A 25,759-nucleotide genomic window follows, 5' to 3' on the forward strand; every position below is an offset into this window, starting at 1 on the left:
TGGTCACTTCTTGGTTAGGTTTAGACACCAAAAAACTATCCGTCCCTCCATCTTAATCCGCTAATCCGGGGCCGGGTCACGGGGTCAGCAGCTCCAGCAGTGGACCCCAAACATCCCTTTCCAGAGCCACATTAACCCTCAAAACAAAAATGGGCCTTCAAAATAAGTGCTGAAAATGTCAAGATTAGAAATATCAAATAACTGGTTGACGGGAAGACAACACAAGGGTAAACCAGCTCCGACTGGGGGATCCTGAGGTGTTCCAGTGCCAAAACTACGGCTCCATTGTCCCTCCACTTGCGAACAAGACCCTGAGGTACTTGAAGTCACTTAAGGTAAGTACTCGTTACCCACCCGGAGTAGCAGTTTTCTAGTACTCAGAATCGGTCTTGGTCTTAAGACCGGTCTCAAGACCACTTTTTGAGGGTCTCGGAATCATGAATATTTTTACTCGGTCTTGTCTCGGGCGCAGATGAAAAGGACTCAGGAATTCATGTTAAGACCGGAACCAATAACTTCACTCATTTCCAATTTGAAATTTGTTACCCCAAACCCCCCTCTCCCTGCCCCCTTAACACACACTCCCAAGAAAGTGACAGAATTTCTGGCTGTCTGAGAGATTTCATTGGTAATAAAATATGGAAAACTCCTTATGTTATGTTACTGTATATCCAAAACAACATCTAAAATAAAACAAATATTGGCTATACATATTAGCTGTGTGTATTCTGTATTTATGAATGAAGAAGAATCTTAATGTGTTTTCTGTTTTTTTTCGGGAATGTTGATCTTTCAGATTATTTCAGAGTGCCCAGGGTTTTCTTCTTTTTATCGTGGTTCAATTCCAACTAAGACTGAGCGATTTGAAAAAAAAAACAGAAAAGAAAATTGAATTGCGATTTTTCAGATTTTTCTGCAATTGATACAATTTGCGATTTTCGTTTTTAAAGGTTTAGCTAAAGTTTAATATTCCCAAATCGAAACCAAGGTCTCCCTCACCAAAGGCATGTGTCATATGCACCACGCCACTCAGATACCTTGACATGATTGTGAAACACTAAAACAATGTTATAACATTTACGTTTACGATAAGAAAGACTTAATTGTCTGTCACGAATAGTCTAAATCCTTGATGTTCCACCTCCGGGATTGCTGCATTGTCGCCAGAAAATAAGAGAGTGTAACAGTGACTGCACAAACATGCAAAATGCAAAGGACAAGAAGAAGCTTGACTGGAGCTGTTAGATGCTGTCTGTGTATGGCTTGTATGGTATATGCATGGCGATACCCAGTCTGGGAAGTCATGTAAACTCTTTTTGTGAGCCTTAAGTCAGTTAAAAACATGTTACAACAATCTTACAATTTAAAAGGCAACTTTTTACAGTCATTTTCACTCTAACACTATCATTTTCTTCTAAACAAACCAGGTAGTAATATACTGAGGTAAATATTTTACACAGTCAGAAAGTTTTTGAATTTTTTTATTTTTTTTTAAGTTAATTTAGTTTAATTAACACATAATTTAGCCAAAATGGTGGCTTTATGGTTTCTATATAAGTTGCAAAAGCGCATACAAATTAGGTTTGAATCTTGAATATATTGTCCCCACTTCACATGTTTTGCTTTTTCCTCTCTCCAAATTTTCATCTTCCACTTTTTACTTTCTTGTTTTATTAGTTCCTTTGATATTTCTCCAGGTGGTTAAAGCTTTCAGACTGTGGACCCTATATGCATTGTTGGATTTACACTGATGTTGTCAGGTGGGAAAAAAAGTGGCGGGGCAACTTTTTTGGACTGATTCAAAACCAGAAATATTTGACATAATGTGCCATTTCACATTTTCCACACAGTTAACACAGATGATAATCTGACTTGGAACACATCTGTTCACCTCATCATTCTGTAATACTGCTCACTCCCCGTTTGGTGATTCTCTCAGAACTACCAACGTCTGCCAACTACGAGCATATGCCAACAACAGTCCCCTCTGCCAATCAAATTGCAATAGGCAATCAGCCCCATTTGGCATCAAATTACTGCCATGCCTTGAGTTCCCGTTGCAGCCACCGTAGGTTTGACTCCAACATACTGGCCCCTCCCCCTCTCTCCCCTTTCACATCTTCAGCTGTCCTATAAAAATGAAGTCCTAAAATGCCCAAAAAATAATCGTAAAAAGTGATTGCCATCGGCTTTCATTGCCAAAACCTCCGGGTATTTTTGTTTTCACACACTTGGGTCGCATGACATTGCGGCCTCTTGAATTGAGCTCATTTGAAACATTTTAAAACTATTCTTTCCTACGGAAGCCCTAAGAGTCCAGATAAAAAAGACAGATTTTGCGGGTCGGCCAAAACCTAAGATTGTCTCCATATTATTCCCAGATATGATTTCATATGTATGAGAAAGCATTCAAAATTCAGAAAAATTCAGCGTGAATAACAGGTTTTACTTTCTCAGTTACTTGACTATAAATATCCACCATAAAAAAGAATGAAACTATGCAAAAGCGCCGGCAGGATTCTATTTTGTAGAGCGCACAGGAAGCTCCTCCTGCAGCAGCGCCTGGGTTCCCACTCAGAGAGCGAGTGAGCGAGCAAAAGAAAGAGAGATTGAGTCATGTGTTTTCTCCATTAACGTTTCCAATACAACACCACCATCAAACTCCGATTAGCCTACCACACGCATTTCAAAATACCAGTCAGGAGCAAGACGCAAGACACACACACACACGCACACACACACACACACACACACACACAGTACCTTCATCTGTCCCCATTATCAGGCTCTGTTTCTTTACTATGGACAGCACCGCACTTATACACAAAAAACAGCGCTGGCCTTGGTTCTGAAACAACATCAAACAACAGTCACAAATGTTGTTTGGGCTTTTTTTCTATAGATACATAAAGCTCAAACAGAAAGGGGCTGTGGATACCACATCTCAAGGCACGCACCTTTTGAAATACACATGCTCAGATTAACCCCTCTGATCCGACACTAACATTCACAAACCACAGGCCAAGTCGATTTACACATACATGTACAGATGAAACAATAGCACACAACAAACATCCAGTCCACAACCAGAACACATCCTGCTAACCAACATCATATTCATCATTAGCAGTCAGCACTCAGGAGATACACACAGAGACAGGTGGGAGCGGATGATGAGGAACATTATGGTTCGGCTCATTTAAAGTAGACTACAAGTTTTGAGAAAACAAACAAACACACAATTCAGGCTTTTATTCATAAAAATATATCGGACTCCAAAAAAATACCCGGGCTGCGGCCCCCTGCTCTCGTGGTCTGTGCTTGTTGAAAGTCAATACATAGAAGCTATGGCATTATTTTGAATGAATATTGTGTGAGAATGTGCGCTGGTGTTTCTGTGTCTGTGACTCCCTCAGGGCTGTTTTTGCAGTTTGAATGTCCCACGATATTAGCTGCAGTGGGATTACTGCGCGCAGCCTCTCTAATCATAATAAGTCTTTAAAGAAAACATCAATACAATACATTATTTATAAAGCTTAGCCTACAGGGACTGGTTGACTGGCAGTAAAATGTCCAATGTCGGTGCGGGTCTGTAAATCGGAGAAAAGAATTCATTGGAGTGGATGATTTAAGCTATAATGGGATTCGGATGGCATCAGAGCCGATCTGTGTAAAACCAGTGTAGATTAGAATAATCTAACTATGAAGTGAGGACCCTTTCTTTGTGTGTGTGTGTGTGTGTGTGTGTGTGTGTGTGTCGTCTTTTAAATATCTTGACAACCATTCATCTACTTCACACTTGGCGGATGTACATCAATAAATATGAATGAAACTAAGCAACGCTGGCAAAACCCCAGATCCACTTCCTCCAAGCCTATCCTTCACAATAAAAGCCCGGCTTGAATACACTCGGGGCATTTCACTTATAGGAAAAAAAAACAGACTGCAGTATAGCACTAAGGAACAGTAGAGAAGTGTTGATATTTAATGGTATTTATGTATTAATTTATTATTTAACATGGACCGTGCACAGCTTCTTAGCTTTACCAGAGTTAGCTATAAGCTAATTCACATCTGTAGTTGCTGGGCAAACAGAGATGTTGAGAAAATGAACACAGTACACTGTTATAAAAAAGCACCTAGCTACCGATAAAAGCAATAACTACCAAAACAGACAAAGCGAGGTTGGAGCATGCGCTCTCCTCACGATATAACTTCATCACTAGCCTAAAATTGTAGAATATTTAAAAATCAGAGCAGGACGTTTTATTTTGTGTATTAACCTTGAATTAAATGAACTAGTGCAGTGGCTTGATTTGTGGAACATATGTTCGTTCAAAAGTAGTTTTAGTCATCAACAGAAAACTGCGATTGGACAGATAGTCTAGCTAGCTGTCTGGATTTACCCTGCAGAGATCTGAGGAGCAGTTAACCATAGTAGCGGACGGACATCCGGCAGAAAAGAGTGAAATCATGGAAGTGGAACAACGTGGATATAGACCAGGTAGATAGCAATCACTTTTTGGTGGATGAACATTTTTTGGCACAACACCGGTAGCCCAGTACGAAGACATGCGTGGGCTCTGAAAGAGCCTTCTAGGGATGTAGCAAATCCTCGTCCCCGTTGCTGTAATGCGCGTACTGGAGACACACACGGGCACAGGGAGGCCCTATATCCATCCATGGCACGGAGAGAATGGTGCTGTGTATGTTCTGTGGTGTTTTTAGAGCATGTTCAAATTCCACTAATTGGGTTACAATGTTAGTATCATTTGTGTGTAATTGGATTGTAAAAGTTTCTATTGTTACTGTGTGCTCTGGTTTCAGGATGTGCTGTTTGTGTGCATTATAATCCAGTAGCTGAAGTCCACACACAGTGACCGTAATGATGTGGCCCCTGCTCCCCCGCTGGGGTTCATGTTGCTACGTTGAGCACAAAAGGGACTTAATTACATCAGTGCTCTTTCCCCTCTCCCACTGAATTCTCGGGGGAGACTTTTAATTGCAACAAGTAATTTATCAAGTGTTCATCATACCTTTCTGATTAAATTCCAGGTCAACTGACTACGGAGCAACGTACCAGAAGCTGAATGACAAAGTAGGAGCAAAGACAATACTCAGTTATTTGTACGTGAGCCCGAACAACAAGAGAAAGGTAATGTTCTTTTTTTATCACTTTTAAACTTGATCCTTCTCTTGATTGTGCGTGTGCAATGCCGTTGTTTCCTCTTCACTCTTGGCCTGATACACAGCATGCAAAGTCAGGCATGACTCATCGTTCTATTTGATCCCTGGCTCTCCCTCTGTCACTTTCTGCAATGTCAGTAAGATGCATTGAACAGTAGATCATTTATTAACATGTGGGATCTACCTAGACAGCTGGGAGCAAAGAAAATAAAATGACTTGCTCAGCTTCAGTTTCTCTTTTTCTTTTCAAAACTAAATAAATCATAAGCCAGAAGAAAAGGGGAAACAGGCGATGGCGGGTTCCTATTTGCAGCCATTTCTTCAGGCGGTGGCCCTGTATTTTCCTGGGTTTGGGTCAATTGGTGGTTATATCCATCTGTCTCTGTTCACTACACAATTTCACCTTTCTCCCCCTGACACAACTCTAATCAGGAAGGGTCATTTATCTGAGTAAATTATTGTCTAATAATGAAGATGAAATGCAGCCCCACCTTCAGAATCCCAGCCGCCCACCTGATCCAGTTAGGTGGTCTGTCAGTGATTGAGACATCCCTCGGGTCAGGTAAAAGTGTCGAGTTGAGACAGAGATAGTGAGTGGAACCTGAACATAGAGGCTGCACAGGGGGAAAGAAATGTTGTTTGGGATTAAGATGCAGTCTCACTAAATATAATAAAGAAATAAATATCTCAAAGAGCCTTATTCTTGCCTTATTCTGTGAGAAAGAAATTGATGAATATGCATTTTGCAATATAAGAGAAAATAAAATCAAACTCAACTCAAATACCTTGAGTACCCAACCTTTTGAGCCTTAACACAACCATTTATGTAGAAACATACTATTATATATACAGAGAACTAAAGAAAAATGTCTGACCCACCTGTGTCAGGCTACGCCTTTGTCCGTTTCATAGCATTGATGCATGTCGGTGTTCCACATTACGTCCACATCACTTTTCTCTGTATGATACCGCCGGCTCTGTGTTTCTGTGTGTGTATAACCGGTAAAAGATATTTATATTGGCTTTTATATTAATAACTCCTTCAGCTGCACGGCTTCCAGGAAGGCTGCTCTCCGTATCCTTGCCTATAGATCTATTATACTACTACTACTACTACTACTACTACTAATACTACTAATAATACATAGTGCTTTGAGACTTTTGAGGCTTTCACTGAGGAGGGACAGAACAGCTTCCAGTTCTGCCGAGGACCGAGGAGTCGAGGAGCTATCAAATAAGCGCCAATTTGATCCAGGAAGTCCAGTTTGAGGAACAGATCCATGTGGCCCGACTCAAATAAATATGGAGTTGCAGTTTTTCCATGGAGGTCTGAGCCTTGGCTAACTCTACAGCCACTATCTGTCTTTTTTATTAATTTTTGCGTGTTCTATGAATTAAATTATTGGCACAGAAAAATCAAATGCCCCTGTCCTAAGAACGAACCGTAAAGAAGGGTCCTTGCTAATGTTGAAGTGAACCTGGATGGATGAATGTTATGATTAAAAGCCATTTGGTTTTTATCATTTCTCAGCTGGTTTCGAGTTGGATGAGGTTACAAAGGCAAGGTCTCTATACAGGCTTAAAACAAATTACAGGCAGCACATGGTGAGTGTTTTTCTATGCTCAGGTCCATTCGGATCAATTTACTCAGGTTCTATTACAGCCCTGGCCCATTAGGATCTTTTTTTTATGTCCTTTTTGGGTTCATGTACAATGATCATGGGTCCAAACATCCTTGCCTGACCCTGAATAACATCTTTTTCATTTGTCTGAACTCTAAACATTCATCTGGGTTTTCTTGCAGCTGTAGTGATCATCAGCAATAACTGTAGTGGGGACAGTTTTAAATGTTCCATTAAAAAAGAAAGTAGTTAAAAAATAAAAAAATAGAAAAAAATAGAAAATAGAAATAAAGTCCCTCTTTTACAATGGATTGTTTCTGGCGTGATTGTTAGGAATTTGGTCAAAACAGTCCTGAACAATCAGGTGCAGGGGCTGTCAAACATCAGGTCAGAGGTTTTAACCTTTGGCAATAACAAAATGACCTTTAAAAGGAGAATTCCGGCCAATTTGTATGTTAATCTTGATCGCTATTAAAATGTGAGTACATTTGATTGAAAAAAACCTGACCTGAATCGGTGCAAGCAACAATGAGTAGCTGCAGCTACATGTACAAGCTTCCACTGAGCTAAAATGGCCGTTAATGGGGCAAGATTTAGATTCTCTGTGTCTCTTAACAGACACACAATGCAATTAATATGTCTTTACAACAGGAACAGGGACCTTATGTAACATCAAGATGCATTTTCAGCTCAGTGGAAGCTTGTACACGTAGCTGCAGCTACTCAGTATTGCCTGCACCGATTCAGGTCGGGGTTTTCTCAATCGAACGTACTCACATTTTTATCGTGATCAAGATAAATATAAAATTCTCCGTTAATTAACTCATTTATAACTTTTAACCAGCATACAGGGGAGGTTGATATGTATGAATCACGGATCAACTCCGGTACACCATTATAGTATATTTAACGTCACTAACAGTTTCTTAATAAATAGAAAATTTATTTTAAATAGAAAAAGTTATACTTTTATGTTGTAATTCATAGCACAAGGTATTGGTTGGGTCCTGATTGTATTATCGTACAGACCTTTTTCCAGACTTTGAGAATCGCTGATCGAGTAAGAAGCCTAATTTACTTTTATTAGTTAACAGTTTTGATGGTCCATCCATCCATCCATCCATCCATCCATCCATCCATCCATCCACCGACCCGCTAAACCCGCTTACCTTTGAGGGTTCCTGTTAAGGTTCTGTAGAATGGATCTAGAAGTAGATACTAGGCAGATGGACAGTTAACTCAGAAAACTGAGGAGTAACGGTAGGAAGCTGGCAGACAAGGTTCCCAGTACACAATGGAGAGGAGCGCAGCATGTTCCAGAACCCAGCTCTGAACAGGCAAGGTGGTAGAATATTGTCTAACAGAGGTATTTGATGTGGGTGTCAAAGGTGAGTTGAGGGTCCCTTTTAACACGCAAGTTGGTGACAGATGTTTTGGCCAGAGAAAGTGAAACTGGTGATGGTGGAAAGGCGGAGCTGATGTGGTGTACCAACTAAGATGGCTTCTGTTTTGGAGTTGTTCAGCTGCAGGATGTTGAGCTTCATCCACCCCTCTATCTATCTCCTCCAGGCAGGTGGTCAGTGTGGATGTTGACAGGGGAGCAGAAGAAATGGGGGATGTCCTGAGGTAAAGCTGTGTGTCATCAGCATAACAATTGCATGATGTACTAGATCTGCTAATTACTTTGCCAAGGGGGGGCATGTAGATGGAAAAAGAGGGGGGAGTACCCAACACAGAGCCCTGAGGGACACCGCAGGTGACGTTGTGGGTGTGTGATTAAGCTTTGCCCAGGGCGAAGTGCTCGGTTCTGCTGGTCAGGTAGGTATAAACCAGTTGTGACCATTTTCTGAGAGTCCAATGGTGTATTGCAGGCAGTGAAGGAAGATGTTGGTCTACTGTATCAAAAGCAGTTGTTAGGTCCAGGTGGATGAGTAGAGAACCAGTATCTGCTGCCATCAGGAGGTCATTGGTCACCCTGGCCAAGGCTGTTTCTGTGCCAGGGCAAAAACCAGACTGAACCTTTTTGAGGTGATCATGACGTTGTGCTGCTACTTTTTTTTTTTCCAGAACCTTTGATAGGAATGGAAGATAGGATTGTATATCACTGGGTGGGTTAAATTACTTGAACGAGCAACAGGTGGGAGACACTGCAGGTGATAATCAGCGAGGAGAGAGGCAGCCAGAGCAACACGCCCACAATCGCACACAGAGACAGAAGGGAAGGGAAAAATGAGGAAAGGCCAAAACATGACAGTTCCTGGCTGGAGCTAATCCCAGCTAACACCTCTTAAATGAATGCATTATGTTTGACTAAGTATGACACCACTATAACATGCCAATAAACAGCAGCCATTTAATTCAATTTAATTGAGCGATAGGCAGATTGACTTCGCTGCCTTTTGCTGCCATTGCCAACAGTACATGTTCTGTGGGGCCTTGGCAAAACCAATGAAGATGCTTTGAAGCTTTTCTAATGAGGCAGCACTGCAGAGACAATGGAAAAGCACCATACCCTTTGGGTCCAGGAAACCAGCTAGCAACAACACCAGGCCTCAGTTTAAACACACAGAGCAGCGAGCAAGTGAAGACCTGCAAACAACTTGACGGGTTGTTAATATATTTTCAGGCACACAGGGACACAGAGAAACACTTAGACACTGTCTCTCACAAAGCGACAGACGCACATGCACTCCATCAGGCTCTCTCTCTCTCTCTCTCACACACACACACCACACGCACATAGTGTCTGCCTTTGCCTTTCTACTATCCTTGCGTCTATCTCCTATCACCCACACTTGCATTCACACACAGCCAAGCATTCCAATTATCTTTATCTTACACATGTTCACACACCCTCTCTGGGTTTTATTTATCTCTCACATTAATAGTAGCCCTATGTTGCCAAAGCATGACAAGTTTTAAAGTATAAACAAGACTTAAAGTCTATAGCTACACCAGCGGCCCCATGAGGCTAATAATTACATGCGAGTAAAACAATTCTCAGGTTCCTACCATAATTCTGATAAAGAAAAAATGCACTGGTGGGTGTGAGACTGGCCGCAGAGGAAAGTAAATGTGCTGTGTTTATATAGCGTTTTTCTAGTCTTAACAACAACTCAAAGCGCTTTTACATAGTACAGGAACCATTCACCATTCACACACATTCATACACTGTGGCCGAGGCTGCCGTACAAGGTGCCACCTGCTCATCAGATAAACACTCACACACATTCACACTCCGATGGTGCAGCATTGGGGGCAACTCGGGGTGCCCAAGGACACTTCAACATGGGACTGCAGGGCCAGGGATTGAACCACCAACCTTCCAATTGGCAGGGAACCACTCTACCACTGAGCCACAACCGTGGAAAGGCCGTTACCTATATCAAAAACCTCCTCTGAACAGTGTCTATTTTAGGGCATCAGTTGGATTCATATGATTATGACAATGTTGAGCTGAGCCTGACAAGATAAGCCTAAACATACGCTAAACTAGGCTTCGGACTAATAATGGTAATTACAATTTTTTCTGAAAGTTCCTATTCACACATCCAAATGAACCCATTCATATTGCTGAAGGGCATAACACATAAACAAACAAGGAGGCCTCGTGTCAGCCAAGGTCCATAGTTCAATGCATAGTTTTTTTTAACTTCACACAACAAGCACATCAATCACATGTAAACTCTTGCAAATCCTAAGCATACTAATCTTTCACCATCTCTCTCAGCAGTCAGTCTTAAAGGGTAACTACTGTTACTGTTTTTGAGTCAAAGTGTCTGATGGGAACAAAGATCTTTGACATTGGTCCAGTATTAAGCGAGATCGCTGCTGCAGCAGAGAAACAAGTTACAATGTAAGTTATTAGGGCAATTGTCCAGCTTGTATTTACTGTTATGGTTTGGGTATTTGTCTTTGTTTTTGTTCCTCCTTATTTGGTATTTTTGGTTCTGTCATGTCTCCATGTCATTGTGTTCTAGTTTCTTCCCCAATCTTGTGTTGTAGTTTTTGTCTTGTGTTTCCCTTGAGTGTGTTCTGTTTCCTGTTTTATTTTGATAGTCTGATAGTGGTTTTCTGTGCTGTCTTGTCTTTTTATTTTTACTTCCTGTGTTATCCCGCTCCTGTGATTACCTGATGTCTTCCACCTGTTTCCCAGCCCTTGTGTCACCTGCCTCTCATTATCTCATTATCCAGTGGATTCCTTTTGTGTGTTGGTGTCCGTGTTCCTGTTCCAGTCATTTGGTTTAGCCTTTTTACTTTACCCTGGGATCTCTGTTTTCCCCGTGAGTTTTTCCTTTTTCACTTTTGACTGTTGGATTTTTTGTAATTTACGTTTTGGAATTGGTAATGCATTTTTGTATTCCTTTTTGTATTCTTTTGGTTTTTTTTGTGGAATAAATCCTCAACATAACTCTCCTGCCTGCCTGCCACATCTCTGCATTTTGGTCCTCATTTCCTCAAACCGTAACCATTTACCTTCACGAAATTGCTTATTTTGTCACTGACAGACTCATATTAATATTCTCAGAGTCTGACAACATTATGGAATTGACTTCTAAGGAGGTCTACTTTTCTGTTAAAGAGTAAGATCCTTTTTTTAAACATAAAAACAGCCACAAAATGGCATTCCCAAGGCCATCAGGCTCCATGTAAATAGTCATTGTAGCATCGTAAAACATGCTTTATTCAAAGTTGACAGAAACCAAATAAAAGTATGAAAAGCCGTTTTGGGTCATCTTCCCACTTTTCCAACCATCACAACTCTATGTTGGCTCTATTCACGCTAAAAATATTGTTTTTTTTTAAATGGAGTCTGGTGGGATTAGCAGTAGAAATTTAAGAACACTTTTATGAAGGTAAATACAAGCTGGACAATTGCCCTATTAACTTACCGTCCATTGTAGCTTGCTTCTCTACTGCCAACTGCAGCAATCTCTCTAATTGCATGTTACCAGTTGAGAAAGAGATTTTTTGCTGAAAAAAAAATTTTTTATTTTTAAGTTTTTTTTTAAAATTTATTATAAAATGATATCATTAAGTAAATGTAATGTTCTGTTTTTATATAGCGCTTTTCCAGCTTAACAACTGCTCAAAGCGCTTTTACATCTACAGGAACCATTCACCTCACCACACATCATCACTGGGGCCCGGGGCTGCCGTACAGGTGCCACCGCTCATCAGATATACATTCATACACATTCACAGTCCGACGCAGCACCGGGGGCAACTCGGGGTTCAGTGTCTTACCCAAGGACACTTCGACAATGACTGCAGGGGCGGGGATCGAACCACCAACCTTCCATTGGCACCTCTCTACATGAAGCACAGCCGCCCCCCATTATTGCTGTTTAACGGTTAAATGGTTCATTGTTAACAGCCTTAGTTTTTTCAACATGCTAATGCTAAAATATAAGTAAATGTAAGTATGATAACATATGCTGTTCAAACATTATGTTACTGTGCCGTGCTAGTAGTTTAGTATTGTTGCTGTTAGCATGCTATGATAGCATTTATCTCAAAGGACAGCTGAGGCTGACAGAATAGGAGGTAGGCTTGGACAAGAACATTTTGAACTGTGGTGCTATATAAGAAAATCCAGAGATCACCAAAGACAAGCATTTATCTCGTGTGGACAATACATTTGGGCAGCAAATCCAATGGCAATCCATCCAACAGTTGTTAAGATATAACATCAAAAAGAAATATAATACAGAAAAACCGACATGGACAAACATATACAGTATATGGAGAAAATGTCTTACTCTCAAATAAACACACACACACACACACACACACACACACACATCAAGCGATTGAAGTCCTTTGCCTAAGAAGTTCAAGTCCCATAAAGTCTAAATGTCCACAATACAAGGAAGCACCACAAAACTCATACAACAATGGCAAATGAAGCCTTTGTTCTTCCCACCCATTTGCAGTAAAGTCCAAGCACACACTTGCATGTTTGTGATTGAGGGTAGTAGAGACTGTCACCCCCGGCATGACGCCATGTGACTGCTGCTGGTGGCAGACAAAAGCCCCTCTCTTCACCCAGTAGTGGAAGTAAATCAGGCCTCTGTGGCTGCAGGGGATAGAGGGAGTAAAGCACTGGAGGGAGGAGTGGCAAAGAGAGCAAAAGAGAGAAAGTGAGCAAGAGATACGAGAGGGGAACGGAGACAGCAACTGCACTGACACTTTGTACGCAAGTGAGTGTGGAAGAGTGGAGGGGAGAGGAAAGACAAAAACAAAAAGAGAGAGTGACAAAGCAAAAAAAGCAGAGAGATGGCTCAGGGGTCACCAGAAAACAGTCTGACAACACTGCAATTACATCAATTTTCATATTGTGGCTTTAGACTGTGCCTGTACACGAGAGAACACATCTCAAGTGCACATTAGGGGAAATTATTCTGGGTTTTAGCCTGAGATTGTGTGTGAGAGCACATTATTACAGTAAATGGCTGGGGATGGTGAGTGCTGCTTAAAACAACAACTGACAGTCTCATACAAATGGGTAATGCCTCTAATGGTTTGAAAACAAAGAGGAATTTTCCAGAGGATGTGTATGAGTGATGGATGGATTCTACTTTACACTCAGTATGTGAGTTGGAACACGTCCTCAAGAACATATTGGCTAAAACAACAATGGCTGGGCTCTAGTGTTTTCATGGCAATAGCCTCAATTGTTAGCCTGACGAGCCAGAACCACATCAAGATGTTGGGTCTGGAAACTCTCCATTGGCAGGGCTCAATCCGAGGGGCGGGATAAACGGTTGTCTTTCAAATTCCTTCTGCACGCAATAGGATAGCGCTACAACCAACCAGAGCTACGCTAGTTGATAGATTTAACTTTTGCCGTAGCAGGGAAGTAGCAGGGAATGCACGTGGAACAGTCGCAACTCGTCCGTCATTCTGTTAAGCCCGCCCACCGACTCTATTCACGATGTTGGTCTGGTTTTCTAGCTCCCAAGCCAACGGAGAGTTGCTAGACAACCCTGGCTGCAGATTACATTTGATGCCGCTAGGGTGTGTCTAGATTTCTAGGCTACTCAATGAGAATAGTTGGGTCTGAATTCTTGTGTGTGTGTGTGTGTGTGTGTGTGTGTGTGTGTGTGTGTGTGCATGTGTTTGCATGCATGCCGTTCAAAAACAATTATGGCCTTGTGTGGCTCAGATGGCAACAACAGGCAGGTGGGTGGAATAGGAATTCAGCCCAGATGAGACCTCTCCCACTGTCGAGCTTCAAAGACACAGATACAGCCTCAGACTTCAATGTGAACTTAATGTTTCAATATTTCATATCCTCAAACTGTCCTCAAAATGGCATTGACAAAAAAAGTCTAGCAGCAACTCAAACAGAATCCACAAACCAGGAGTGTCCAAAGGCATACAGTACAGCGCCAACACATAGAGGCGTTTAATACATAAATACTCTATATTATGTTATATTGATGCCTTTCTCCGCAGCAAGGTAAGGCTTGATATATACTCATGAAGAGAACAACAGATGAACCTGATGATAGGAGAAGCCACATCACATCCCTTTGGAATGGTTTATATATATATATTATATATATATATATATATATATATATATATGTATATATAGGTATGTATGTTTATATGTCTCTTCAAACCATTTGTTTGTGTTGGTGTACTACTACTACTGTCTTTTTCATTTAATGCGTTATATTGATCTAAGTTATTATTATGTTGGTTAGTACTACAATCTCTTAATGCTTTGCCTTGTGACACAGCGACAGTGATACCTGCTTTATCTCACGATACATCCTAAATAGACTAAGTCACCGATGCAACACTTGAAATGCAACAATGCATATTTAAGTTATTCTCTTATAGTAAATGAATGATTTTCTTTCCGAGCAAAATATTTATATCAACTATATGACACCCGGTAACGCTATCTCCCAGACCTTTACGCCAGCAGGTGTGGTAGAAACAATACCACTGTTGTCCAAAGGGGCCGCTAGATCAACATGGACTGAAAGTTACACATAGCCACTTTAATGGAAAATAAATATCAAAGAGGTAGAAGGCCAAAGAAACCTTTCATTGTAGTATTGTACTTATTTTCAATGTAAGAAGCTGCACAGACTAGCCAAAAGCAAAATGACGGAGCTGTTCCTTATTAAACAGGTCAAAAGGCATTACGACACATGCTTACAGATATACCTGCAGCAATACCACCTGGTGCAAGAACCACATTGATATCAACACATGCAGACGGAGAAGGGAGACAAAGTGTCTCTTTGTCCAGCGGCTTTTTAAGGACACAATTCATGCAAAATGAATGGCAGTGAATCAGCCATGCTTTGCTGGCTGGACGGCCACACACACCGCGGTGGGAACACAATAGAGGACAAGCTAGCGGATGATGGTTTGGTTTGAGGTGGTGGAGGGAGGGGGGGGGGACTCAACATCTGTCAGCCCTAAGGCACAATCTCCAAATGGCTACGCGAGCAGAGAGGCGAGCATCCTGGAGCCCGCGAGGAGGCACAGCGACAAAGGAGGAGAGACACAAATACAGATGGACAGAGAAATGGAGGGGGACGGAGGCAGGTTGACAGAGTGTGAGACACAGAGAAGGAGAGGGGAGGGAGAACAGAAGTTGTAAAGAAGATGGGATTGGTAAAGCAAGGTGAACTGTGGGATTCCATCAATATCCTTTTACTCACCTTTACGGGACATTGGCCACTTTCTCAGCATTGGAGTGAAAGCTATTCAATTCAATGCACCTGCCACTACCAGGAAAAAGGGATTACATAAAAGCATCCACAAAATGGCATATGCTGTAATGTTAATTATTAATGATCACTGTAAAGAATTCATTAGATCAGTAACTCACAACAGAGATGACAAGATGTCTAAAGTGGGAATGCTGCTGTTTAATTATCTAAACACAATCGTGCTTTTCTTGTCTCTGTACATTCTCCACTAATGAATCTGTAGCTCTGTGTTTTCATACACAGCTTGCACATCTTCCAACAAATGTAATGCCATGAGGGCCAGCTTGCTCGCTAGCCAAGATGGAAACCCAATTATATAGTGATATGTTACTGTTTGTCAGGTCTGGCAGGGCTCTGGGTGAGCTTAAATGTCAGACAGTGTTCAATTAGTCCGGGCTTATATGCCTCCGATCAACAGACAGAAATTGTCTTTAATAAGACGGATCAAACAGTTGAAAGCACCTGGTCGATGCAGTGGAGGAAGCAGCAGGGGAGAAAAGAAGTAATAATTATGAATATGTGTATCCTATCTTTTTTATTTTTATGTCCTCAGCTTAGACCCACATACCACGATGGAGTTTGATAGCTAGTGTTTGTCATGAATATTCAGAGGAAGAAGCAGAGAGAGGGATTTGATTTGCGACGTACTGTCAGTACAGACAGTTTGCAAAGGTAACGTGGTTCCACATGGATACACTTAGGCCGTCTGCTACTAGAGAAGTACCTGATTAGTAATACTGCCATGCTCCCCTTATGGCTGTTAGCATTAGCTCTGTTATTGTTAACCATTTCATTTATTGGCAGCTGACAGGGAATAACAGCAGTGGTGGAATGTACAGTGGGGCTCGAAAGAATGTGCACCCCAGGTAAAAATGTGTATTCATTTGCACAAAGAAGCCAAGGGAAGATGGAAAAATCTCCAAAAGGCATCACACGACAGATAAGACATTCGTATAATATGTCACAAAAACTTAGATTTTGTTTCCATCATTTACACTTTCAAAATAACAGAAAACAAAAAAATGGCGTTTGCAAAAGTTTGGACACCCTGCAGAGTTAATTCCTTGTACTGCCCCCTTTGGCAGTATCACAGCTTGGAAATGCTTCTTGTAGCCAGCCAAGAGTCTTTCAATTCTTGTTTGAGGTATCTTCGCCCTTTCTTCCTTCCAAAAGTCTTCCAGTTCTTTAAGATTTCTGGTCTGTCTGTCACGCACTGCTCTTTTAAGGTCTATCCATATATTTTCAATTATGTTGAGGTCTGGAGATTGTAAAGGCCATGGCAAAACCTTCAGTTTACGCCACTTGATGTAATCCACCGTGGATTTTGAGGTGTGTTTAGGATCATTATCTTTTTTGTAGAAGCCATCTTCTCTTTAACTTTAGCTTTTTCACAGATGGCATCAAGTTAGCGTCCAAAATTTGCTGAAATTTTATTTAATCAGTTTTTCCTTCTACTTGTGAAATGTTCCCTGTGCCACTGGCTGCAATACAACCCCAGAGCATGATTGATCCCCCCCCCCCATGCTTAACAGTTGGACAGAGGTTCTTTTCATTAAATTCTGTGCCCTTTCTTCTCCAAACGTACCTTTGCTCATTCCGGCCAAAAAGTTCTATTTTAACCTCATCAGTCCACAGGACTTGTTCCCACAATGCATCAGGCTTGTCTATATGTTCATTTGCAAACTTCAATTGCTGATTTTTTTGGTGAGGACGTAGAAGAGGTTTTCCTCTAATGACTCTTCCATGAAGACCATATTTTTACGAGTATCTCTTTATAGTGGAATGGTGTACCACAACTCCAGTGTCTGCCAGGTCTTTCTGGATGGATCTTGCAGTCAAACGTGGGTTTGGACTTGCTTTTCTCACAATCCTGCAAGCTGTTCTGTCTGATATCTTTCTTGGTCTTTCAGATCTTGCTTTAACTTCCACTGTTCCTGATGACGGACATTTCTTAATTACATTCCAACAGAGGATATTGGCATCTGAAAACCCTTTGCTATCTTCTTATAGCCTTCTCCTGCTTTGTGAGCGTCAACTATTTTCAGTTTCAGTTTTCTAGACAACTGCTTAGAAGAAGCCATGGTGCTGATTGTTGGGGCGAGGTCAGATGAGTCTGGGCATTAAAAACCTTAAGATTGACATCAACGGGTCTTTCCAGACGATGATTGAGAACAATCCAAGACACTGTCAGGTCTACGCTTTCCAAAGGGGGCGGTGCATGCTAGAAACTCTGCACTTATTTTTTCGCTTTCTGTTATTTTGAAAGTTTAAATGATGGAAATAAAATCTAACTTTTTGTGACATATTATATGAACGTCTAATCTGTCATTTGATGCCTTTTGGAGATTTTTCCATCTTTTGTTGGCTTTTTTATGCACAGTTTTACAAATTTTTACCTGGGGTGCCCAAACTTTTGAGCCCCACTGTACATTTCACCACTGCTGTTATTCCCTGTCAGCTGCCAATAAATGAAATAGTTTACAATAACAGAGCTAATGCTAACAGCCTAAAGAGGAGCATGGCAATATTACTAATCAGGTACTTCTCCAGTAGCAGACGGCCTAAGTGTATCTATGTGGAACCACGTTACCTTTGCAAACTATACTATATATCCTTGACGTTCGACTTCCGGGATTTTAATTTATACTGTTGATTCCCCAGTGGGGAAATTACAATTTGCACTCTGTTTTGTTAGTAATCACTACACACAGGCCCGATATACACACACATAATCAGGTCCTATTCATGCACACATGGAGAGATGTCAGAGTGAGTGGGCTGGAGCGGTTGGGGGGGGTGCCTTGTTCAAGATGGCATCTCTACAGCTCCCAATCAACACTCCGTACTTTGGTCCATACGGGGACTTGAACCAGCAATCCTCCGGTCCAATAGAACTCCCTACTGACTGAACTACTGCCACAATGATTGCTTTGTTACCGTCGTAAAATCTGCCAGATTTCACTCATTTAGGCCAAATTTCCGTTGCCTGGGATTTACTTTGTGTTGAACGTTTTAGTTAGTAGTTTTATGTGTTTATTTCAACCAAAACTAGAGTTGTGATGGTTGCAAAAAGTGGAAAGACGACTTTTCATTGTTTTATTTAGTTAGCCAAGAGGTTGGCAGTGACAACCACCGCTGTTTTAAACCCCAGCAACGTTCAGTGAATGTAATACTACTTTTTTGCTGTCACAAGGCATTGTTTTGTCATTGATTACATCCCACATTGCAACATAGTTATACAACTGATACCTTCTTTATTGATATTGACTGATTTCAATAGTGATCGATCCAACACCAAAGATTCTTCTGTACCGTAAAATAATATTTCCAAAATTGTTTCAGTGGTTCAATAACTCATTGGAATGAGACACAAGAATAATGGTAATTATAACAGTAATGGAAAACTCCGCTCCAAAACTGTAGGGGAAACGACAAGGAAAAGTGCTTTGGTGCCTACTGTAAAGGTGCTGGTTTACAAGTAGCTAATGGTAATGTAATTCTTGGTGGGAAACATAAGATTACGACACTGTTCAACATACTCATTTATTTTTAGTCCGATTGTTTTGACCACGGTTAACAACTCTGGGCTAACCCACAAATTTATCAGTAACGTTGACTGTATAAATAGATAGATAGCTAATCTAATCGTAATTTAGCCAGCTAGCACATCTCTGTCTTCTGCCTCAGTCTCCCGGCAATGCAAGGCTTCAGGTGGGATGAGAGCTTCAGTCAGGATGAGAGCTGACAACAGCCTGGTCCACGGACACATCCCTTCTACAGTCATTCCCCAGCCAGCTAGCAACCATCCGGGTCAGCACTTACTTAACTCAGGTGCTAAAGATGCTGACAAACGTTTATTGTACCGTCAGGAAACAGACCCAGGCACCCGAGTCGAAACAGCGGCCATTCGTAAGGTTACACCTTCGTTAGTGTTAAAAGGCCCCCCTCTTTCACTTTTAGTTGTCTTTACAGTTAGCTAAATTTACCAGACGAAACAGGAATAAGGCACCAAAAGGACAACTACTAATTTAAAGATGTGGTAGCACTTGATCTGGACAGGAAGGATAACTCTGGAGTTGGAAGAGTTGTGTCGTGATTCTGCCTTCTCCCACCGCAACACAGGTTTGTGGAGCTGAGTGTCACGATTTCTGTTTTAATTTGTATATCATTACAGCCCTACTTGCCATTGTTGTATGAGTTTTGTTTCTCGACATTGGTGCTCCCTTGTATTGTGGTCATTTGGACTTTATGGCGCTATTAGGCAAAGGACTTACTTCCATCTCTTAATGTGTACGTGTGTGTGTGCGTGTGTGCATGTGTGTGTGTTTGTGTGTATGCACTGTATGTGTTGTGTGTGAGAGAAAAAGCCTACATTGAGCCGGCCTGTAGCTTTTGGTGACGTAATCATATAGGAGCTCAAATGGGGTTTTGGGCAATTTTAGACTTTAGCGGGGGATGTTTGGGCCCCCGGGGGGAGGGGGAAACAGTGAGTCATATGGTGTTTGGGGGCAGGGGGAAAGGGCCCTTTACAAAATTGTAGGGGACCATGGTACTTTGAAAGGGGCCCTTTGGGGACCACAGGGAGCCTGAAGGCCCACCCCCCAGTTTACGAATTTTTCAACCCCTGTGAAAACTTTACTCTCTCCGGCTAGGGCCTGCTGCCCTTTGGACTGCCTTTGCTTAAAATTTTGAGGGCTTTGTACCTCTGGTGAAGTACAAAACCCGTGGGGGAAACTCTTCCTTTTTCCCTTAGCCTTGGGTTTATACGGGGCTGTGAAAACCCCAAATTAACCGTTGCTTTTGGAGCTTAGTAAGTGTTTATTTTGAGCCCGTTTCTGTCTTTCCCTTGTGGCTCTTGAAAAACAAACCTTCAAACCCTTTGAAATTTTAGACATTCATAGTTTCTACAAAAAGCGACCAGTCATCCAAACCACGCAAAGATACAGCTTGTTTATTTCTACTTTAAAAATGGCCCCCACCCCGGGGGGGGGTTTTCATAAATTAGCCCCCCAAACGGTGGCAGGAAATACAACCCAAAGGGTTTCGATTTAAAAAAACGGTTTATCGTTGGTTTAAAAGGTCACAGGGTTTTGTTGGGGTTTTGGGGACCCAAAGTAAAAGGGGACGTTATTTAACTTCCAAATTTGAAACAAATTTTACAGGAAAAATGATTTTTTTTTCAAAGGGGGCCCATCCGGTCTCCTGGTAAAGGGTTCCCGTGAGAACCCCAAAACCCTTTTCCTTAACATTCTTATGCTTTTCTCCCGTCATTACTACAGCCACTAAAGGCTTTTTGAGCGTCAAGGGTAGGGGCGCAAGTGGGTGGGAAAAAAAAACCTATGTAGGAAAGTTTTTGGGGGGGGATGTCTCACAAAATGGACAAGCCAAATAAATCTTACTTTTTTTAAAAGTTTTTGGGGGAAAATAATTTTAGTTTTAATGGGATATTTGTTGGTTTCCTGGGGAACTGGGTTAAACCGCAGATTTCCATTTACCCTGCTCGGAATGTAAAATTTGTTTTTTTGGTTCCCTTTGTTGGCTCTGTCAATCCCTTTTAAAAAACGGTGCCTAGGTGGTCAATCAATGTTTTTTTGCTAAAAAAAATAAAAAAGGAAATTTGGCAAAATTTCCAGTTTTTTTCCTGTTTTGAATCAACCCCAAAACCAAAAAAAATGTCATAGCAACAGAAAAATTGGGAAAAAACCCCAGAGAGATGCAATCTCAAGCTCTTTTCTTTTGTTCCACTTTTGGAACCCTTTTCAATTGAACCTGTTTAAAGTCGGACAACAACAGAAAACTGGATTTTTGCAAGGGGGAAAATTTAAGCATAGCCCATAGAGTAAAAATCCCGGGGGGGGGGGGGGGAAAAAATTTTTTTTTTCTTTTTTTAAAAAAGGGGGAATGAAAATTTTTCCTTAAAAATTTTTAAAAATTTTTTTCCCCCCTTTTTTAAAAAAATTTTTTTTTTTTTTTTTTTTTTCCCCCCCCAAACCCCCCTTTTTTTCCCTTTTAAAAAACCCTTTAAAAAAAATTTTTTTTTTTTTTTCCCCAAAAAAAAAAACCCCCGTTTTAAAAAAAAACCCCCCCCAAAAAAAAACCCCCAAAAAAAAAGGGGGGTTTAAAACCCCTTTTTTAAAAAAAAATTTTTTTTGGGGTTAAATTTCAAATTTTTTAAAAAAAAAAAATTTTTTTAAAAATTTTTAAGGAAAAAGGGAATTTAAAAAATTTTAAAAAAAAAAATTTTTGGTTTTCCCTTTTAAAAAAAAAAAAACCTCTATTTAAACCGAAGGGCCCCGGGGGAAAAAAAAAACCCAAAATTAAAAGGGGGGGGTTTTTTTTTTCCCCCCAAACCCCCCCCTTTTTTTCAAAAAAAAAAATTTTTTTTTTTTTTTAAAAATTTTAAAAAATTTGGGAAAAAAAACTTTAAACCCCCCAAAAAATTTTTTTTTTTTTAAAAAAGGGGGGGGGGGAAAAACCAAATTTTTTTTTTTAAAAAAAATTTTGGGGGTTTTTCCCTGGGTTTTTTTTTGGGGGGGGTTTTTTTGGGGTTTAAAAAAGAAATTTTTAAAAAACCCTAAATTTACCCAAAAAAAATTTTTAAAAAAAAAAATTTTTTGGGGGGAAAAAAAACCCCCGGGCCCCCCCCAAAAAAAAAACGGAAAACTTTTTCGGGGGTTTTAAATTTAAAGGTGGCAATTTTTTTATTTTTTTCTAAAAGGGAAAACAAAGGATGAACCAAGTCCCTTTAACCATAGTATCTTAAACGTCCTCCCATATCGCTTCATTAACCTTTGTCATTTTCAACCTTTTTGGCCTCATAATTTACCGTCGCTCAGGCTATGCATGCACTCAAACACACATCTACTGGTCCACTGAGTGACATGTTATTCTCCTTTAAAAGTCTGCAAATGTGGATTCTTTTCTCATCCATTGCTGATACGAAAAGTTGTCTGACTGCTGTAACTAAACAAAAGGTTATTCTGTTGGACCTAAACCAGCTCTGCTAAAACAAGCTGTTTATTTCCCAACGGTGGCAGGAAATAGGACCATATATCTAAAACAGAGAACTTAACTGTTATGGTTTTAAACATGTCATTAACGTTGTTAAAAGGTTTCACAACAATGAAACAAATTAACATCAGAGTCAAAATTATTTAAATTATACAAAGATACTTTAACTAGTCACCAGAGCATTCAACTGACTTTTGTCCTCCATTGTCTAGCTCTCTCAAACAACAGAATCTGCCGGTCTATACAGACCTGAAGCGTGCCACTGGAATTGGAACATACCACAAACATTACACAAAAGTACAATACAGGGGTGGCTCAGGCAAGTGGACAATAAAAGCTCAAAACAGCCAAAATTAATATATCTATTAAGCTAGAAATTTACCAAATATTATTTACATGAGTCACAGAAACATTTCACAGGCCTTAGCGTCACTTAAACTTACTTTGCACGGCCAACTTTCCTTTTCAACACAAAGAGAGCAGATGCCGGTAAGCCACAAAGACACTAACCCTCTGGTACCTTTTAAACTCAATAAACAGAAAAGTAGTTAACCAAGACATATGTGGTGCGTGATTATTATAACCGGTAATGTTTATGAAGTAAATGGCACGGTTGTAAACAAGATGATGTATTGATGGATGTAGCTATAGCATATTAATCACTGCAGTATAGGATGTTAAATATGTGCGCAGGAAAGCTACATGATTACTGTGGGGATTTGATGAATGGCTAGGCTAACAGATGATTTGAAAACCGTGTGATAATTAACAGATAATATTGACATGCTAAACCAACGTATACAGGCAACCTGTAGACTAAGTCTTTGAGAGATGAAATAGGTAGTGCATGGCTACCGTGACAGCACCCATAGAGATATCCTACGCCAAACATCAGTTGCTAGTTCTTTTGAGATTTGTTTATTTCATTAGGACATTGCACATGAATCAACAATTCTGTAAATCTGCCTGTGTTAGCCAGTCGTCTCATTTTCAAATGTAGTCCTATGCATGTCTTTATGGTGGGAAGAAACCGGAGCACCCGGGGAGAACATGCAAACGTCTTACAGAAAGATCCAGAACAATCGGGATTTGAACCGAGAACCTTCTTCCACCGTGCTGTGATTAACCCTTGTGTTGTCTTCCATTCGACTGTGCATCATCCTCCCAGGTGAAAATCAACACTTTATATGGCTTCTTTGTCACTTTTTTTAAACATTTTAAGTGCTTTTTCCAATGTTTTGATGCTTTTTCGTTTACATATAACATTGATTTTCACTACTCTCACTACAACACAATCCCTTCGCTCAAACAACTCCAACCGCCTCCTAATTCCCAGAACTAAGCTCAGCACCATGGGTGATCCTGCATTCTGCTCTGCCTCTCCTCGGATGTGGAATGCCCTCCCTGACCATCTAAGGGCACCACAGACTTTTGAGACTTTTAAAAAAGGACTAAAAACATTTCTTTTTAGCAGAACTTATGAGTTTTAACTTTGCACAACAATGTCGTTGCACTATTTATAGATATTTTACACTGATGTTTTTTTTTACCTTGCTTTTATGATCTTACTGTAGCACTTTGAGATTTGTTTAAATGTAAAGTGCATTACAAATAAAATGTATTATTATTATTACCGTGTATAAATGCCAACACCAACTTATATGGTTTTACACTTATTTTTGGAATTCATGGTCAATAAACTTGCTTTTTAGGAAATTGTTCTTCAGTTAAAAAAGCAGGAATTATGAATTATTTAGACTAATATTAAAATAAAACAAAGTAAAAGAAGGGTACAGTATATGTCCACGTTCAGTTTTGAAACATTTCAATTTTCTTTAAATGTTAAAAAATTTAACAAAACACCCAATATTGTGAATGAAAGTAGAGATCCGATCTTTTGTTGTATTTGCAAAGCACGTTGTATGGAATCATCAGTGTTATTTTTGATCAAAATTAGAAAATTAGACATCGAAATTTAGAAAATGGGTCAAAATTGACCCAAAGACAACACAAGAGTTAAGCTGCTACAGAGCTTTGTGATGCCGCCTATAGACCTCCATTGTATCAGCGGTAGCTGGTGGTTCAGTTTCCCTAGAAAAGGTGACTGTAAGCTGGGTACAGAGCACCGTGAGCAAAAAACGACTAGTTACGATTAAGTATTAGATCATAGTTTGGATTAAAACACTCCTAATGGGGCACCCAGGTAGCTCAGTTGGTAGAGCAGGCACCCATAGATAAAGGTTTAATCCTTGACGCAGCGGGCCGGGGTTTGACTCCGACCTGAGGCCCTTTGCTGCGTGTCATCCCCAACCTCTCCCCTTTCATGTCTGCATTTGTCCTGTCGAATTAAGGCCTAAGAATGCCCAAAAAATATCTTTAAAAAAACAAACACTCCTAAGAAAGACACATTTCCCGGGTGAAAGGCTTTAGTTCTCCCAGGGAAATGAACTTGGGACACTCTGGTTTGAAAGTCCTGTATGTTAACGCCCACCCATCCACTCCGAACTCCACCCTTCGGGCCAGCTACGTTCTTGTACAGCGTCTGTCTATGTAGTGTCTAAGTAAATACAGCAACAAAAAAAAAGCTTTACATAGCTTTTTGAATAAATGGTTCAAGAGAACAAGCTGGACGCAGAACATGAAAAAATAATTGTTTCCTTTTATTTTCAAACTGGACATGAAGCCCGTTCTCCTGGGTGAAAGTCCTGTGTTTGGTTGACCCCTCCTCCCCATTCTGCCTCCTTATGTGGAAATGTGTCGCTCTTTTACTCTGTCATGTTACTTTCACCTTCGCACCCATTGTAATTACTACCTATTTATTAAAAACATTGAATAGTAAAATAATCCTTAAAATAAGTGAAAACGGTAGACACAAGATCGGCTGGACGGAGATGGCGGTTTGAGGTGTAGCTCCTGGTCAAATTTTGCCAAATAATTGTTTTACTCCGGAATGAAAGAACAAAGGAAGAACTCAACACAGCGATACTGACATTATTGCAGAGGTTGTACTGGAGAAACAGAAAAGCTACCTCAAGCTTCGCTTTTCTCAGATCCAATCTCAGATTCAACAGCTGAGCGTCGGCAATGATAAGAAGCTAAGTGCTATCCATGCCCAACTAGCGTCTCTGACTGCAATCCTTGGCTCTCTCAGATCGGGCGTGAACAACCTAAAAACTAAAAAGCAACTCAAGTATTCTG

At 40.5% G+C, this 25,759-nt stretch overlaps 1 protein-coding gene across 6 annotated transcripts in view; it reads left to right on the forward strand.

The window, feature by feature from the left end:
- Positions 1-25,759, forward strand: part of LOC116694595 (VPS10 domain-containing receptor SorCS1) — a 244,842-nt gene that overhangs the window by 117,236 nt on the left and 101,847 nt on the right. For all 6 annotated transcript variants that reach the window (XR_004333232.1, XR_004333231.1, XM_032524402.1 and 3 more), the window contains exon 3: positions 5,056-5,155. Coding sequence is in view for 4 of the 6 variants with exons in the window: in XM_032524402.1 (XP_032380293.1) it covers positions 5,056-5,155 (100 nt within the window). In the remaining 2 variants the exon portion in view is untranslated. The remainder of the gene's footprint in view (positions 1-5,055; positions 5,156-25,759) is intronic.

Source organism: Etheostoma spectabile, chromosome 2, assembly GCF_008692095.1.
Source record: "Etheostoma spectabile isolate EspeVRDwgs_2016 chromosome 2, UIUC_Espe_1.0, whole genome shotgun sequence".
Classification (NCBI taxonomy): domain Eukaryota; kingdom Metazoa; phylum Chordata; class Actinopteri; order Perciformes; family Percidae; genus Etheostoma; species Etheostoma spectabile.